This window comes from Parus major, chromosome 8, assembly GCF_001522545.3.
Source record: "Parus major isolate Abel chromosome 8, Parus_major1.1, whole genome shotgun sequence".
In the NCBI taxonomy this organism is placed as follows: Eukaryota; Metazoa; Chordata; class Aves; order Passeriformes; family Paridae; genus Parus; species Parus major.
Window position 1 is genome coordinate 2,259,479 of NC_031777.1, and position 12,653 is coordinate 2,272,131.

The 12,653-nt window shown below is 50.7% G+C and overlaps 1 protein-coding gene across 11 annotated transcripts in view; it reads right to left on the reverse strand.

The window, feature by feature from the left end:
- CACNA1E (calcium voltage-gated channel subunit alpha1 E) overlaps positions 1 to 11,733 on the reverse strand; it is a 102,793-nt gene extending 91,060 nt beyond the window's left edge. For 3 of the 11 annotated variants that reach the window (XR_001523141.3, XR_001523142.3, XM_015636492.3), the window contains exon 1: positions 11,312 to 11,732. Coding sequence is in view for 9 of the 11 variants with exons in the window: in XM_015636492.3 (XP_015491978.1) it covers positions 11,312 to 11,712 (401 nt within the window). In the remaining 2 variants the exon portion in view is untranslated. Of the gene's footprint in view, positions 1 to 11,311 lie in introns of all 11 variants that reach the window. The other 8 variants (XM_015636494.3, XM_015636487.3, XM_015636491.3 and 5 more) reach the window with 6 other exon arrangements.
- Between the last annotated feature and the right edge of the window lie 920 nt (positions 11,734 to 12,653).

The window sequence follows — 12,653 nt, forward strand, 5'->3', positions numbered from 1 at the left end:
CATCCCTTTGTGCAGCCCCCCGGAGCAGCCTCGGGCACCCCAAAAATCTCCTATCTGTGCATTGCTGGGGACAGGCACCAAAAAAACCCACAAAATAAATAGGAAATCGTGTTAAAAGCATCCTCTGCCCAGCCCTGGGTTGCTCAAAAAGCCAGAGCTGCTCCTCAGCTTGGAGGGAGAGGTTGAGAGTTGGGGTTGTTCAGCCTGGAGAAGGCTCCAGGGAGAGTTTAGGGCACCTGTCAGAGCCTAAAGGGACCCAAAAGAGCTGGAGAGGGATTTTCCCTGGTGGGACAAGGGGAAATGGTGCCAAGCTGAAAGAGGACAGGGTGAAATGGGATATTAGGGAGAAATTCCTGTCAGGATGGGAGACACTGGGATAGGTTGTTCAGAGAAGCTGTGGCTGCCCCATCCCTGGAAATGTTCAAGGCCAGGTTGGATGGGGCTTGGAATAACCTGAGCTAGTGGAGGGTGTCCCTGCCCATGGCAGAGAGGTTGGAACAAATGATTTTTAAGCTGCCTTCAAACCTAGACCATTCTGTGACTCTAATGCAGGGTCTGGAGAGGGAGGACAGGCTCTCCTTCCATGAGTGATATTCCCAGGAGATGTGATGGACTGCATTCATCTTAGAAAGTGGCTTTTGGCATCCTGATTTATTTTTTAAATATGGCTAAGCTGAGATGAAAAAAAAAAAAAAATAAAATTAGAAAAGAGGATCAAATGAGAACCATCTACAGTGTGCTCTGGCCAAATTTCAAATTGGGACTGAGTGCCTGTGACTCAGAAGCGTGTTTATAACCATGGAATGCAGGGTTTTTTCCAGGAACAGTTTCATTACCTGCTGGATTAGAAGGAGGATGTTCTCCCCACTTGCAGAGGAGAAGTCCTGCTGAGCCCAGCACCCCTGCAGCAGCAGGGACACAGAATCCCTGGGCTGGAACAGTTTCCCCAGGATGGCAGCTCTGGAGGAGGGCACCACACCAGGCTCTGCCTGATGCTCCTCTGTGCAGATGTTGGCAGCTGTGGCGCAGATCAGGATGGCCCTGATGGCATTTTTTGTGGCAGCCAAGCCCTGCAGAGGCTCTGCAGCACCTCACAGCAAGGCAGCTCTCACCCAGACCAGGGAAAGTTCTTCCTCTCAGCCATCTGCTCCCATTTTATTCCAACTACTTCACCAGGATGTGCCTTCTCCAGCCCTGACAGAGACACCACCAGGCTCACAACCACCAGGACACGTTCCCAGCACCAACCCAGAGGTGGAATTCTCAGGGTCAGCACTGGGATTTATCCACTGAGGGATCAGAGGGCTGGAAGAGAAGTGAGAGCCAGCACAAATCTCTCACACCAGGCTGTAAATTCTGCCTCCAGATTGAAGCCACTGCCAGCAGTCCCTCACCCTGGGAGTCACCCCGGGTGTCACACAGCAGCCATGGCAGGAGAACTTGGATGTGAGAGGGTGGAAATGGAATTATCTGCTGCCATGAAACATCCCTGAGTTCACAGACACTGCTGCTGTCATTCCCAGCACCCACGAGTCCAACAGCCAGCCTTGGCATCTCCAAAATCAACAGGAAAACAATCTTGTAAAGCTCTCTTTTGTTGGGATAAGGGAATAATTCTCTGGGAAAGGAGACTTTGGTGGGTGCATCTCCCCCCAGACAAGCTTTTGCAGGGGATGGAGATACAGAAGAAGCAGTGCCAGAGCATCTCTCACCCAGGCTTGCCCCTGCAGCCCATTTCCAAGACTCCAGCTGCAGCACACCTTGCATTCCCACCCCTCTCTGCAAGTCTCTGCTGAAAACAATCCAGCCCAGAGCATCTCTGGTCCCACTCCTTAAAATTCCTGCCAGTCCTCAGCTCTGAGCAAAGCACATCACAGCACAAACCTGCAGCAAAATTCAAAAAAAAAAAAACCCACAAACCTGAGTATAGCAGGTTCCACTCAAGGTTCCCAAATCCACAACATCCCAGCACCACCCACCAGCCTCCAGGGCTGATCAGCCACAGCTAATTAGGGATTGGGGAGCATCCATCCCTTCCCCTCCTCCCCTGCATGCAGATGCTTCACAGTGATCTGTGGTGAGACACATTGATGGTGTCTCTGATGTCAAGACATTGTTTTTCCATTCTTTTAAATATATATATATATTTTCCCCTATTTTTAGTGGTTTTAACATGCATATTTGTAAATTTTGAAGTTTAATAATTCAGCATAGTTTTGATCTTTTGTTAAGCTAAAAAAACCAAACTTCTTAAAAGCTTCGAGGTCAGAAGCTAAAAAAGCCTTACATTATTTTGAAAAACTAAAGTTTCTTTTAATATGCATCTGAAAAATTGAGATTAAACTCTTTTAAGGTAGATGTGGCCCCACACTGCATTGCTGTGGGACTGGGGCAGCTCATGCATCAGATAAAGCAGTTTATCATATGGATATATATGATATATACCATATAGCAGATGGAATTAAAGGTGGCTTTAGCAACCAAATCATGGATTCAGCAACCCAACTGTGGATTCACAGAATGGGTAGGGTTGGGAGGGACCTCTAAAGGCCATCTACTCCAATTCCCCTGCCGTGAGCAGGGGCATCTTCAACTGGATGAGGATGCTCAGGCCTTCGTACTCCCCAAAAACACCCAACCTAAAAAGTGCCTTTGTGGGTGGCATGACAGGAGCCAAACAAGCACAGAGGGGTTGCTGACATCTCAAGCAGAGGCAGGTGAGACCCCATCACCCCCTGACTTGCTGAGGGAAGGGACAGCATTGCTTTGCAGTGCTGGCTGCCAGGGATGCTTCCCCCAGACACCGCCTGCTCTCCCCTTTCCTGCCTGAACACCCCACCCCGAGTGCTCCTGGCAATGCAGAGCTCCTCTGCCTCAGGCCACGGGGCTTTGTGCATCAGCTGAAGGGCCCTGGAGTAATCACCCATTAATAAATTGCCTGGAGTGCCCTGCTGTTTTATTTAGCTTTGCCAGCCTGGGCTCTAATTAGCATTTGCAGTCGCATCCTGGCTGCTCTGGGCAGGCGTGCAGCAGTCCCACCTCTCAGGGAACAGCTATCCACCCTCCCCTGCTTTGCCATCACACTTAAAGCAAATTTCCATCCTTCTCCCAACCCCCAGATCCCTCTGCACAACCTCTCCCCTCAGCCAGGAGCTGTGGAGCATCCCAGGCTCGCAGGGAGCGAGGTGAGATCGCACCTCACCATCCTCCTCCAACTCACACAGGTCCAGCTTTGGGCAAGGCACTTCCAGAGAGGTCCATTTGGGAAGATCCAGTGAGGAGGGGAAAAAAAGGGGATGTTTGAGAATGGTTCTGCCCAAAACATTGGGACTGAGCAGCATGGATAAAGGGAGAGCAAAGAGATGAGGAAGGGGCAGAGACCTGTGGGGATATTCCCCTTCTTGCCACCAAAGCCCTGCAAGAGCCAGACACCAATCTGCCAAATTTCATGTGTGTGTGGGAACAAGCTCAGAAAAGACATCCCCAGAGCCATCCATAGACAGCCAACAACAAAAAAGAACTTATTTCTAGCCTGTCAAAGGCTTGGGGAGGGATTTCTAAAAGCGTTTTTTCAACCTCTGTGCTACCCAAAGCAGCAGAAATCCCCCAGCATCCTCACAGCCCCTCTGGCACAGCAGTGTTAGCTCCTGCCAAAGCCAGCAGGAGATTTTATCCTCCTTTAGACCTCCTCTTCACCCCTCCAAGGGGCAGATCCATGCCTGAGGACCATCCAGTGCTTTCTCTGATCCTCTGTAAGGCTCAGGTTGGACAAACACAGCCAAACACCCGCTGCCAGGGGCTGGGATGACAGAGGAGTTTCCTCCCTGCCTTCAGGCTGCAAAAACCCCCTGCAATAAAAAGAAATCTGGACCAGAAATCCACCAACTCCATCTCCAACCTACTGAAGCCAAACTCACAGGCTCAGCTTTCTCCAAAGCAACCCTGCCAGCAAACAGGGGTGGCTTTGACAAAACTACACTGCCAGGACAAGTGCCAGGAGAAGACAGAGCTGTCAAAAAAAAAAATTTCCAGCAGGTCTGAACTTGCACTGAGCAGCTGATGCTCAAGACAGCCAGAGAAGCCCCATCCCTGGCAAGCAGCCAGCAAGGAGATGCTGCTTCCCTCTCCCAAACCTGTGAAAGAGAAAAGGCCAAAGAGCAAAACCTCTCTCTGAGAGCTCCTCAGTGCTGGGAGGTGTGAAAAAACGTCCCCCTTGCTGCAGCTCAGCAGCCTCTGTGAAGGCAAACACCCTCAGCAGCCAAGGCTGAGCACGGCTCCCGAGATTCCTCAATGGGAAAAAGTTCATTGAAGAGTTTTTAGCTTTAATTCCTCCCCAGGGAAATGCAGGGAAAAGGGGGACACGGCAGATTGAGTTGTGGAGGGGCAGGGGGGGAAAAGCAGCTCCTGCAAAGCTCCTCTGATGACAAATAAAGAAAGGAGCTGGGATTTGTAGCAGAGCTCGTGGAGATGACGCAGGTTCCATCACAGCATCATCCACCAAGCCTGCAGGAGAGCTGCTTCCCACCAAACAAGCTGGCTGGCCTCGTCCAGGGAAGGTGGGACGACAGAAGCTCTTTCAGGTGGGTTTTGGGAAGGGCAGTGTCCCACTGAGCTCCCTCTCCCCATGGCTGGGAGAAGCACCAGGACATTTGAAAGCTGCTTCAGGGAGTTTCCTGGTGTTTTACAGAATCGTGGAATGGTTTGTGCTGCAAGGAACCTTAAACATCTTCTCATTCCAGCCCCCTGCCATGGGACACCTTCCACCAGACCAGGTTGCTCCAAACCCCTTCCAGGCTGGCTTTGGACACATTGAGGGATGGAACATCCAAAACTTCTCTGAGCAACCCGTGCCAGGCCCTCCCCACCCTCAGGTGAGAAAATGCCATTTTGGGAATGAGCAGTGAGACATCCCCTGTATTTTAAACTGCAAAAAATTGGAGTTAAATAAGAAATAAGTGATTGTCTGATCAAACTAGACACCTCTCGAGGTCCCTGAATTAACCCATGACACTGTCATCCCTGAAATACAAACAGTGTGTGAGGGTGGGAGGGAAAAGGCAGGTCCTACACCTAAGAAATTGAGAGTAGTAAATAACATTAACCCTACAAACTGGAGAGGCTGGGAAATGCCTCTGTGACAAACACTTCCCAGCCTCCCATCAGAACCACACAGGGACAGCTGGGGAGAAGGGAAGAGGTTGAATTATTCCAGGGAAGGGAAAGGACGAGGATGCAAAGGAGCAGGAGATCTCAGAAGGCGCGGTGCCTGCGGGCTGCGCTGAATCACGCTCCACCAGCACAGAGAGATGCTGAAAAAGCAGGGACTGCTGAAGCAGAGGGCTGTGCTGCCATCCAGAGGGACCTCAGCAGCCTGGAGGAACAGCAGAGGAGCAGCATGGAGCTCAGCTCCACGGAAACACCAAGCCCTGCACTCGGGGAAGGACAAACCCTGGTGGCCACCAGCACTGTGCTCTTGAAGAGAAGTGGGCCAGCAGCCCCTGGGGTGTGTTAGGCAAAGCCAGGGGGTCGAGAAGGTGGCGTGACCCCTTCATTTAGCCCTGGGGACACATCCAGAGTGCTGTGCCCCACAGGACAAGGAGACATGGGCTACTGGAGCAACCTCAGCCAAGGTCAGGAGCTGGGAGAGCTGCTCAGCCTGGCTGGGAGAGGCTCAGAGAGGATCTGGTCAATGCACAGAACACCTGACAGAGGGGGAAGTGCCAGAGCTCCTCTCTGTAGCACCCAGAGACTGGACTAGAGGCGATTATTTGTGCAAATTTTATTGCACAAATTGAAATAAAACAATTTCTGCCTGTACAGTGGAATAAAATTTTCCACTCTGAGGGGAACTAAACGTTTGAGACAAGCTACCCAGAAAGGTTGTGGACTCTGCATATTTGGAGACACTCAAAACCCACCTGGAGATGCTACAGGGAGAAACCTGGAGGACTGTGGAGCCTGCTCTAGGTGACCCTGCTTGAGGTTCTTTGTCACATCACTGCCTCACAAGGATTCTGTGTTTCAGAGCCATGGCCAGCCCCAGGCTAAGGGGGAAGCTCCTTCCAAGGGTTGGCTCCAGTGTTCAAGCTTTGAACACTGCCCCAAGACGTGCTAACAAATCTTCCCAACACCTGCAGCTGAGATTCCAGCCAGGGAAGCAGGAGCTGCCGGGATGCAGTGGGAAAACAAGGCAGCAGCTCCTGAGCAGAGGCATCTCCTGGGACCCACATTGTCCTAAGGAGCTCCCTGGAACCACATCTGAGCCTGGAACCACTTCTGAGCCTGCACTGGCTCATGGCTGGGACTGTCCCACCCCTCTGGCAGCGCTTGGGAGGCTCTGCAGTCACTGGAATGAACTCAGGGAATTCCTGCAGGGTGTGCCAGAAACCCAGGCTTTGAAGGAAATTCGGTGAAGGATGCTGCTATCTCCAGGCTGTTGCCAGGATATTCGGTGGAACTCCGGTTCATGCCAGGTCAAAATACCAAAGAACAAACTCCTGCCCAGGATGCAAACCTTGATCTGCACTAAAGGGAAGCAGGGAGAGCACAGGGAGGGTCAGGGCAGATGATTTTGGGGGAGTTTCTCCGCTGTTCTAGGCAAGGCACCATGACAAAAGCCGTATTTCAGAGCACCCACTGCCAGGTGTAGCACATCCACAATCCCTTTCACTGGCTGCATTTTGCAGGCAGAGCCAGCCACATTAACAGAGACACTCATTAGGCTCAGAGAAGTTAATTGCTCTGCAGGGGGGTTGTAGAAGGCTTGAAGTCCTGGGAGGACCTCAGGTTCATAATTCCCAGCATCTCCTGCCACTGAGATCTCACGGCTCTGACCTGCACAGCCCCCAGAACTCCTGCCAGCTCCCTGAGCTGCCCCAACCCTATTTCCCAGCCCTCCCCAAGCCTTGGGGTCACAGCAACAGACTTCTGAAGAGAAACTCATGGTGGAGAAAGACAGACCCAGATGGTGCTGGGGAATGTTATAGATACATATTATATTGTTGGCTTTTCACAAATATTAAAATTAGTGTTAAATATATAAGGTCAGAAAACTTTGTTATATTAATAACAAAGTTTCTGTGTTTAATTTCATCTGTTATTGATGAAACTTAGAAATAGTGGTATCATATACATATATGTTGAGCTATGGCATAGCATTAAAACAAAAACTACTTTTGTTTGTACAACCCAAAGACTGAAAAAGATAATTAGAGCCCCCCTCCATTCTTAGATTATCTTGTCCAGATGAGGACAGCAGTGACCAGAGCTCTGGGGGAGGAATTTATTGCATTTCTGTTATCAGGGAATGTGAAACTCGGTGGAGCCAAGAAGATCGATTTATTGGGAAGGGGGTGAGTCAAAAACTAAACAAAGAAACATCCAAAACTTAAGAAGAATATTTGAATATGTATGAGAATTTATGGATATGCAGTAAGGTTCTGTTTTTAAGGGACAATCCTTTGTTAGCAAGGTGTGCTCTCCTGGCTGAATGTAGACACACAGCCATATTTGTATACTTTATTTTTATCTCCTAATTGTCTTTTTATTAAACTTTTAAATGCTAAAAATAGTTTGTGAACCTGGTTTTTCACAGGAATATTCTGGGAGACGGCCACAGAGCTGGCAGCCCAGCAACACACCAAAAGGGCCCTTTGTCTCATTCAGCACCAGTTAAAATAATAATAATAATAATAATAATAATAATAATAATAATAATAATAATAATAATAATAATAATAATAATAATAATAATAATAATAGTATTTGGGTTTATTATTTAATTTGTTTATTTTATTTATTGTTCTTTGGGGTCACTGTGCTGTGGGCAGAGTGCTTCACTTCCCACGGGATGCTCAGACCCTCCACCCATCACTCAGCTGCTCAAAGGCTGAATGAAATCATCCCACCTTCACTCTGTGCCACGATTCCAGCTGCTTTTCCTCCCCCAGTCTCCTCCATTCCCTGCCCAACATCTGCCTGGAATCAGGCTTTTCCCAACATCCTGCAAATATCATCCCAAAACGAGGGCACAGCTTGCATTCCCCAAACCACACGAGCTAAACTTAACAAATCCCCGTGCACACGTGGGTTTTGGCCATCCAAAGCAGGGTTGGGCTCTGTGTTCCTCAAATCCAGCCTGAAGCTTTTCTGGGATGTGCTGCCTGTGTGGCTCTGCCTGTCCTTTCCATCAGCTAAGGAAGCAGCTGCTCCTCCTGGAGAAGCCACAGGAGGTTCCCTGTTCGCTTATTTTGATGAGGAGCTTTTCTTTTGAGCTGTTTCTGAGCTCGACATTATCCAAAGGATGCTGCCAGAGCAAAGGCAGCAATGATTCCACCTTGGAGCACTGCAGGTCTCTCCTGATGCCTCCATCCCTGACCCCAGTGTGTGAACACAGGGATGGAGGGCAGGGCAGCAGGCTGGGACTCTGCAAAAACGGGGTTTAGTATCTGCCCAGCTGGGCTGATACATTCATTTTTCACCATAAAGTTAATCCTCCCCCAGAGCCACTGCCACACTTTGTGTTTTCTGTTCTCTGCCTCAGTTTCCTCTTCAAAAAAATAAATAAAATTTAAAAGCCCAAACAGGAAAAAGAGCATTTTACCCTTCCTGTTCTTATTCTACTTGTGGAACTGTTCCACTGGCAAAAGGCAGCAGAGGTGGAGGTTTAGTGAGGGTCAGACCTGCCAGCTCTGTTGAGAACAAAAATAAAAGCCTTTCTTCACTACCTTCAGAGCAACCCAGACTGAGAGCAGCTAAACAACATCTGGCTACATGCTAGGACTGCCACATCTGCAAAGGCAGGGCTGCTGCAGGGGAGCAGGGGGCTCATGCAGCAGAACAGAGGCACATGCAGCATCTTTCTCTGTGCCCACCACCCTGCAGACCACCCAGCCACACCCAGACATTTTCCAGGTTTGCAATGTCCCATTTAATGCCCACCACCATGCTGGGTATCTCCCCTCACTGCTAACCAGAGCCCTGGTGAAAGCCCCCAGGGTGATCCAGGGCATGTGAGATGGGCCCTTCTGAAAATGAAATTGCAGGGAAATTGAATTATTACTAACAAAATTACACATAAGGAAATTAATTTGCTTTTTTTTTCCCCACACCCACAGGGTATCCATCTATTCCCAGAAAACATCTGTGGTGCTGGGGTTACTGGTTCTGCACACCTACCTGGCCTTTGGCAAAGCTTTTGGGGAGAACACTGATGGTTTGCCCCAGAAGGACAGAATGGTTTGGATTGAAAAGGACCTTAAAGATCATCTTGTTTCAGCCTCCCTGCCATGGGCAGGGACACCTCCCACTTGACCAGGTTGCTCCAAGCTCCATCCAACCTGGTCTTGGACATTTCCAGGGATGGGGCAGTCACAGCTTCTCTGGGCAACCTATGCCAGGGCCCCCCCATCCTCACAAGAATTCTTAACCTTAAACCAGCTCACTTTCAGTTTAAAGCCATTCTCCCTCATGTAGGAAGTTTTAAGGTTTTAAAGTTAAGATATAGAAGTAATTACAAAGGTAATAAGAAGTTTAAGGTATAAAAAGTAGCTTTGTGTGTTGTAAGAATGTGGGCACTGTGGCAAAGACGTATAAAACAGAATAATTAACTACTGGTGTGAAAGTAGAAACATTCTTTTTGTGGCAGTTTATTGGCTGATTGGCCTTTCAAAGACCTTGTGGTCTTGTGACCACTGACCAGGAACATCTGGTGAATATGGTGAGGATGCTCTCACTCCTTCCTGAGACGGTAGAAGAAGGTTGATCATGTTTTAAGGCGTCTCCCTGTGGTCCTGTCTCTCCCAAAATCCTGATACCCAGCAAAAGAGGCTTCCCAGAACACATCACAAAGTGGGATGAAGTGACAAACCCAATCCCAGGAGCTGGGAAATGCAAAGACAGGACCCTCCCAGCCTGGGGAAACATCCTATTAAACCACGTCGGGGACGGCGCCGCTGCCTGAGCATTCCCACCGCGCTAAAGACGGAAATCCTGGGATTTGTGTTTGAGAAGCTGCTGGATGGAGCAGCTGAGGGCAGCCAAAGGGGCACATCCCACCACCAGGAGCAGGAAGGGCTCCAGCTCCATGTCCCTGCCGCTGAGCAGAGCTGCAGGCCGTTAATTAGCCAGCCGACAATTAACGAGGCCACCCCTCTGCTTCCTGCCCCGCCATGATTTATTCATCTGGCATCCCCAGTGGGCTGCAAAAGATAACGAGGCACCGAGTGTGGGACAACCGAGCTCCTGCAGAGCCCATATGGCAATTTATTGGCCAGGAGGGTTCCCCAGGCACAAAGGGAGCTGAGAGGGCCGGGGAGAGCTTGCCTCAGCCATGGGCTGCTCTCCAAAAAAAAGCAGGAGCATCCTCAGTGTTATCACAAGTGGTTCTGTCATGGAAACCATCCCAAAGAAACCACACAAGAGGAGTGCTGGCCTAGATCTTGCCAAAGCAACGTCTAATTAATACAGGGGACCCAATCTCCTTTGGGTGTTTTATTAAATATTATCCCCCAAATCAAGTTCTGGGGGCAGGGAACAGCTCCAGAGCACTGAGAGTGGAGAACTGCTAGAGCTTATCCCAGGAAATTTTGCAGATTGCTGAGCAGACACAGGGAGGGGAAGCTTGTCATTTAAATGTGGGGCTGAAGCACGTGGCTGCAGCCTCTTCACAGTGAGTGTGGGGTGAGAGAGGCTAATCCAGGACTTGGAGCTGGGCTTTTTCTCACAGCACCAAGGCAAACCATGAGAAGAAGTTAATTAAAGGAGAATAATAAATAAAACCGGTGGGTTCTAGCTCTGTCAAGCACTTCTGTTCTCTCAGGTTTGTTAATGTCCCAGCTTGCTCTGGTTCAGGAAGACTTGGGCCTTTTTTAGAATTAAATACAAATCATGGAATCATTGAGGCTGGAAAAGACCTCTAAGATCAAGTCCAACCATTATCTCAGCACTGCCAAGTCGCACAGAAAACATCCCCAACCACCATATCTACAGATAATCCCCTCACAGCCGGGCCAAGCCACAGCAAAAGCAGAAAGCCAACAGCTCCAAATGCACCCAAAAACCCAGATACAGCCAAGGGAAGCTGCCTTGAGGACTTCCAAAACAGAGCTTCCTCTCCACACCCTCCCACCCCACAACCTGGGGACACACCAGTGCCACGAGATGCCACCCTCCAGCTCAGAGTCACTCAGGAGAGGGGACACAGCTGGCACTGGTGTGCCACAGGGACACCCCCAGTCCCTCCCACAGAGGACAGGGAAGGCTCCCACTCCCCCCAGCTGCCCACCTGGGCTGGGGGCTCTCCGGTACTTACTCCCACTCCTTCCTCCTCGCCTGGGGCGTGCTCTGCATCTTGTGGGCCTCGTGGGCCTTGATAATGTCCCTCTGCTCGATGAGCCCTCCCCGCCGGCGCTTGATCACGTCCGGGCTCACGGCCACCAGCTGGCCCAGCCCCAGGTCCAGGGCGCCGCCATCGTCGGCATCGCGGCAGCGGGAATCGTAGAGGGCGTCGAAGGAGGCGGCGCGGGACACCAGGGCCTGGGCCAGGCTCTCAGGCTCCAGCAGGTTGCAGGATTGGGTGTTCTGCATGAGGCCCAGGCGGTGCTGGCGCCACGTCTCCTCCTCGGGCAGGGCCAGGATGCAGCGGGACGAGGCGGCGTCCAGCTCAGCCGCCCTCCCCGGGGCGCCCATGGAGCACGTCCCGAGTCCCAGCATCGCTGCTGCTGGTGTGGCTCATCACTCTGCAGGGGAACAAGACACATGGAGGCTCAGGGCTTTGCTCTGGATCTGGTTTCCAGACATCCATCAACCAGAAGTCCCGTTTCTCCTTGATTTGTAGGGTTATACCCTCTCACAGTTTGGGTTTTGCTGGATCCCCAAGGTTCGGGCAAGGGGCAGCACCTCCTGCCTCCCTCATCCTTCCCAATTTGGGCATCCCTGAACCTCTTGAACCTGCAGCTCCCTGTAGCCAGCCCTCCCTGTGCAGCACAGCTTGGTGAGATGGGAAAAGAGATTTGGGATGCCTGGATCAAACCACCCTGGGCTCCTTCCTTTTGGTTGGTTTTTCTCTATGGGGCACCCCTGGCTGGAGCACCCAGATCCCCCTCCAGCCCCACACTCAAGGGACAGCCAGGCAGCCCCTTCAGGAGGCAGGATGGGGCAATACCAGCGTGGCTTTGAGTCAGGAGCTGCACACAGGAGCCAAAGGCACGGGAACAATGCCAGGAGCACCAGGCTGAGCGGTGCTCCTTGGCCAGGCAAAGCAGGTGATGCCCTGCAGACAGGAGATGCTCGTGTCCAAGACTACACCCAAAGCTTTGCCACGGTGAAATGCTTTATTTTCGTGTTGGAGAATCTCTGATCAGCATGTCATTGATGCAGGAAAGGCTTTGATTTGACAAGTCCCAAGAATTCCTCTTCCAGCGTTTGCCCACAACAGAGGTGAAAAAGAGGAAGGACAAAGCAGAAGGCAGCCAAGGCCATTATTCCCTTCCTAACTCCATCTCTAATCCAGGAAAAAGCAACCCAGTAAGGAAAAGGAAGATTTAAATTCCCCAGTCATGCAGCAAGCTGAGCACATCTTCATCTTAACCCCTTCCCTTCGCATCATTGTTCGAAGATACCTCCAGAACAAACAGGGAGGTGAGAAGGGAGAC